Source organism: Cyclopterus lumpus, chromosome 7, assembly GCF_009769545.1.
Source record: "Cyclopterus lumpus isolate fCycLum1 chromosome 7, fCycLum1.pri, whole genome shotgun sequence".
NCBI lineage: Eukaryota > Metazoa > Chordata > Actinopteri > Perciformes > Cyclopteridae > Cyclopterus > Cyclopterus lumpus.
Genome location: NC_046972.1, coordinates 8,606,054 through 8,612,021, shown reverse-complemented (window position 1 = coordinate 8,612,021; position 5,968 = coordinate 8,606,054). Strand labels below are relative to the sequence as shown.

Here is a 5,968-nt window from a genome sequence, read left to right as displayed (position 1 = left end):
TTTTCATGGTTTTATTATGCTTTGAGCCAGTAACAATTCTGTATATTAAGATCAATCTGTCCAACAAAAATAGTTCCTAACTAGTTGTTTCTAACCGGTTTTGGTTCTGACCAACCTTGTGCTCCTGCTTGGCGATGTTGTCTAACGATAGCGACAGCAGGAAGTTCTTGGCCCCAACGAAGAGGCGCCCTCTCTCTTCGTCCAGCAGCAGAGCGCTGAAGCAGCACGATCGATCCAGCTCGAACCTCCGCACACCGTGGAACTGCTGCAACTCTAAAAGTGTACACAAGTAGAGGACAACTGCTTAATGCATCTGTACACACAAATAGAAACCTTCAATTCAAACTGAGACCAGTCAGGGTTGTAACCTTTATGAAGCATCATCAGGCTGTTTGTCAACATTTGACCTTTCATTGTGAGTGAACAACAAAATGTACAATGCGCTGTCGACAGTAACAATAAATGTATTTATGGTCATTATCCGTGTGCTCTTTCTTTGGGGAGTAAGTCTTCAATAAAGTTACACGTAACGGGTCACAAAGCCCTAAAGTTGCGATACCAAAGCAGCCTCAAAGCATCAGTTGGTTGTCCACGAGGCTGCAACAAGTCACCTGGTTGATAAAGAAGATTACCTCCTAATTTTAGCTTTACAGCTTTTATGTGGGGGCTGTCTCCTCGGTCCAGTGACTTGTGAACAGGAAGGACAAACTCCTCTGACAGTAATGACACCATTGGTTTCAATGGAAAAAGTGGTAAGAACAAATTCTGGGGGAACAGTGTCCAGGAAAAATTAAGCTTATAGTTGTAAACTCAAGCCATAATAATTACCCCAAGTCGTGGAAAAAAAAAACCAGTGTTCTTGGCTGAGAAGCTGAAGAAATAAAGGCAGTGCATCCTCCTCTGCTGGCCTGCGCTTAAACGAGGAGCTCAAAAGAAAACAGCCCGCTTTGCTCAAGCTTTAAAATGGCTTTATTAGTCTGCCATTGTTCTAATTTATAACTTTTATTAAGTGACTCCGACGCCACCCAACAGCTGCCTGCATGACATCAGGCACTGTAGATCTGCTCTTGTTTTATATTAATGTGCCAGTTTTAGCAAATGTGTTATTATCCAGCTCCAACATGCTGAGATGATGATAACCTGGGGCCCACAGAAGACACCTCCTGCACCTCACCTTTTACTTAGCTTCTCACAAAAGGCATCACAGCTAAACCAATCAGACGTTACTGAATACTCTACTGGATAAAAAAAAAAGGGCGGCTGTTGACTATGTTCTGCATACCTGCAGGCGAAATTAAGTCAAAAGTAATTTCAGTGATACATGAGATCATCAAGATCTCGTTCAGTCCTGCATGTGTCGACTAAAACTACAATATTCTGCTGTCTTTCCATCCTGCGTGCTTCATGTTACTGTCAGCCTAAATTAAAGGGAGCACATATCTGAGCTGGGCAGACAGCCTTCAGCGAGCCTCGTGTCCTTGGTGAGTTCAGGCTGGAAGAGCCGCCTCTCAATGATGGAACACATCCCTGGTTTATGTGGTTGTGTTGGGCACTGAGCTGCCTTCTCCGAACTTACAGATAAAACACAAAACCCCGCCTGTGTGTTTGTGTGAGTGTGTGTGTGTGTGTGTGTGTATGTGGCTGTTAATCACACTAACCACAAATTACAGCTGGCTGCTGTTCAGGACTGTTTACTTTGAAAAGGACATTGTGGAAGCTCACATGATGCATGAGAGAGTGTGTGTGTGTGTGTGTGTGTGTGTGTGTGTGTGTGTGTGTGTATGCTAGTCCACATACTGTTCACAAAATAATGTACACATTATGGGCAATAGACAAGTCAAACACTCCTCAAAGCGGTGGATCTTACCTTTGTAGGAGAGCTTCATACGGGGTGAGGAGGAGGAGGAGGAGGATGTAGATGTAAAGGAAGTGCGGGTCATGGTGCCGGAGGAAGCATGGGCGGCGGCCAGACCCAGCAGGAAAAGAGAGCTGCAGGTGACCATCATGGCCACCATCATCATCATCATGGTCATCATCTTTCCTTTCAAAGTCAACTTAACAGTTTGAGTGTGAGAAGTGACTTTATTGTGGTATTGAGCCTGGATTCCTGTTGGCCCAACGTTGCTTTTATTATTTGATCTAGTTAGAGTCTAACCCTTGTTTGTCCGTATATTAGATCCACCTGCCTTGGTTTGGGCTTAGGTCCTGTTTGGCGAGGATTCAGTATCAGCTCAGCTCTCTAAGCCCAAAACAGATTCTCTGTCTGGGTGTTTGCTTAAGCAGAGCTTTTGGTCTCTCCCTGGCTTCCTTTCAAGATCGTAATATTCAGCGTAATCTCTATAATGGCCTTTTGCTTCTGAAGAGTCTCTCTTGGTAGATTCACTGCTCCTCTTGTGAAGGACAACCAAGTTCACCTCTCACCTCCAAGACGGGACAAAACGTGAGCATAGAGACCTAAAAATAGAGACAGAGAGGGAGAGGATTTAGAAATGGACACTTCAAGCATTCGTTTGCATGTGCCAGGGATGCCCCTGCACACACACACACACACACACACACACCCGCACACACACACACACACACACCCGCATTGGCGTCTGAGGTATATTTAGCCAGAGTCAGATTGATGCCCATGCCAGGCTGTGTTAACGCCAGCCTCCATTATGGCAACAACACTATAATCTCTTCACATTACAAAGAGACCCAGGGACAGCATCCAAAACACACTGACCGTGTGTGTGTGTGTGTGTGTGTGTGTGTGTGTGTGTGTTTGTGTGTGTGTGTGACAGAGATAGGCTATGCCACTGCCAAACCAAGCGCAATCTCCTCCTATCGTTGGCACTGCCAACTCAAGGTGGCCTCTCTCTCTCTCTCTCTCTCTCTCTCTCTCTCTCCGTTGACATGATGAGCCGACAGTGTTGTGGATGGATGTACAGTGTGATGATTGCATGAGAGCGTTGGTGTGAGCGGGTCCAGCAGCACAAGGCAAAAGAAAAAAACTGTTTGCTTTTGTAATAAGATTTGGTGTCAATATTGCATTACACAGTAGTAGATAAATGACATTACAACTTATTTAAAGCTTCAAACTGTTGGCTTTAATAATCATCTCTACACACGGCTTTTATGCAGTTTCCCTGTTTCGGAGTGTATGGGGACTTTCTGTCCATTGAGCACGGTCAGGGAGTACAGAAAAACAAATCTCTATAAAGTAATTTGAGAACTGGAGTCAAATTTAGAGGGACAGTTTTGTTATTGTTGCCGAAAAAGATCCCCAATAACATTGTGCCTCGCTTGTGAGCGTGTTAAACCACAACTCGACCACAGCAGGAGCAGGAATGAGCTCACTGGCTTGTAAGCCTACATGTATATGGAGGTTGTGTAGTCAAAAGTGTGCACTGGACAGACACACACTCACACACGCCTCTCTTTCAGTACTTTGGACTCTGCGGTCGGGCGTAACAATAAAGCCTTTGAGTAGAAACAGTCTCCTTTATTATATTACACCTCACAGTTGGCACTCAGTCAGTAACAGGCAGACAGTCTGCTTTCCCCCCTTTTCACTTTCAATCTTTTCTCCCCCCCCCCCCCCCACCCCTACACCCCCCACCTCCCGACAACTGCATCTGATTGCAATGGATGGGGCAATATCAGGAATAGAGTAATAGTTATCAACTTTCTTTACATGGCTTATAAGAACCTTCAAAATGACAGAAGGAAGCCTGTGTGGACAAAACAGGCACACTGGCCCCATAACTTGTTCGAACCTTGCAGCCATATATGGACTAGACTCAAGTAGCACAAGAACAAAGAACATAGCCGAGTGTGCCAACTACCAGCTGCTCTTATCCCGACTCAGGCGGTAATGTGGCGGAGCTCGAGGTTAAGGTAACACCAGAGGTCTTTGTAGTCTTACGAGAATAGCTACAAAGTATAAAGTGGGTCCTTTTAAGGTTCTGCAGATCACAAAACTCACATTAAATATATATCTATCTATCTCTCTCTCTCTCTCTATATATATATATATATATATATATATATATATATATCTGTGTGATTGGTGACCAAAGCTGAAGTTTGATGGTCATCAAAGTGTGGCATTGAGCCTGACGCACGTCATTGTCTCCACAGTCTTGAATGCTGAATACAAAAAATTCAGCTCGTTAATTTTAAACTTTAAAAAGAAACTTCTGCCGCAAGCACTGCTGAAAGCTGCGGTGATCACTTTTAAGCACACATGTGCATACTAACATACAGAAAGATGCAGTCTACAGACAAATTGTACACACAGACACACACACACACACGCACACACACAGACCCGTCAAGGCTATTGGCACAGAGTTTTATGAATAATGGAGCTATTGAGGCGTGAAGACAGGAGAGCTCTCATAAGCTCAGTGCTCCCAGGCCACAACACAGGACAGAGCTGAGCAGGAACATAACATCCCACATAACCTGCAGTATGTAAACACACACACACACACATGAATGGACAAATGCACACACAACCTTCTGTTTCAGAACTGCACAAAGAAGCTATGTGCAGGTGTTATTCGTCTGGGATACCTTTATAGTTTTGATCTGCACAGTTCAGGTGTTTAGCAGAATGTGTGTGTGAGCATGTGTGTGTGTGTGTGTGTGAGTGTGTGTGTGTGGCAGAATAAAGCTCGAGTCTGTGTGTGAGTCTCAAGGTTCTACACCTCGCTGTTAAGACGCTGCAGTATTTCAAGAAGAGGGACGTCAGCGCTTTCGTCAGCAGCAGCTCCGTAACACTCAAAACCGAACACACACGCCGACACTTTACATCACATTTGGAGTGACAGGGGCAGCAGTAAAGCCCGGACACTCTCGTCGGCCACTATAAAAGGAACGGCCGGTCCCATTGTTCCTCTGGAGTCTCCCCAAGCTGTGTGTGTGTGTGTGTGTGTGTGTGTGTGTGTGTGTGTGTGTGTCATCATGAGTGTGTGTCTCTTCCAAATCTGCCATTAGGAGTTTAAGAGAGCATTATTGTCTTGCACGTCCTCGTCTATTCCCACAGCCCTGAGCAGGCACACACACAATCATGTGCGGGAACATATACGTATACTCATATACAAACTCCTGCTTCTCAGCACTTTAGATCTACAAACCCAAACACACACACACACACACACACACACACACACACACACGCACGCACACAGATACACAAAGTCCTTGCATGCTACATAATGCATCTTAATAAAAAAGCCATTGGGCCCACTGACACTTGCATTCAGTTCAGCTTCAATAGACATGGAGCAGCGGCATGCCAAGAGGGAGTGGATTAAAAATAAAGAGAAAAAGAGAGAGATTCTTAGGAGACAGGGGAGGGGGGGGAGACAAGCCGTCCTGTCAAAAACAGCCTAAATAGACACAGGCAGACAAAGCAGCCCGCCTCCAGGGCGAGAGAGACTTTTCAAAGTGAGGTTAGAGTGCAAGCCTACAGTACAGAAGGTAATCAAGCAGTTTAACCTGTAGCCCTTCACTAGCACAGGTTAGAGAAGACAATATGAAGCGAGTTGAAGACACTCAGCGTCTAATAAAAAGGAATCGACAGAGGGAGATACCAAAAGAGACAAGGGGAGAAAGGATGGGATGAGAAAAAGCTATTGGGGACAGAGAAAGAGAGAATGGAGGCATTATTGGAGGGCAAAGAGTGTACGTGAATGTGAAGAGGTAAAGGGAGAGAGAAGAAGGGGTTAGAGGAGCGATGTGAGACAGTAGGAAAAACACAAAGGGGGAGAAGAGGAGGAGGCAAAGAAATAACGAGGCGATGGAGAGAAAAAGGTGGGATGTGGAGAAAAAAAAACAGTGGAGATGGGGAAAAAATGTGGAAGATGAATTGTGGATGAAGTAATAAGAAAAGGTGAGTGGAGGATATAGAAGTATCGAGGGAGAGTAAGAGATGGGGGAAGCAAGAGGTCGACAATGTAAGTAGAAGGGACAG

General features: G+C 45.1%; 1 protein-coding gene across 1 annotated transcript in view; it reads right to left on the bottom strand.

Annotated features, from left to right (window-relative positions):
* Positions 1–2,036, bottom strand: part of sema3b (sema domain, immunoglobulin domain (Ig), short basic domain, secreted, (semaphorin) 3B) — a 25,909-nt gene extending 23,873 nt beyond the window's left edge. Inside the window, exons 1-2 of the mRNA XM_034538187.1 lie at positions 1,868–2,036; positions 116–273 (exon numbers count right to left, since the gene is read on the bottom strand). Coding sequence (XP_034394078.1) covers positions 116–273; positions 1,868–2,036 — 327 coding nt within the window. The remainder of the gene's footprint in view (positions 1–115; positions 274–1,867) is intronic.
* Between the last annotated feature and the right edge of the window lie 3,932 nt (positions 2,037–5,968).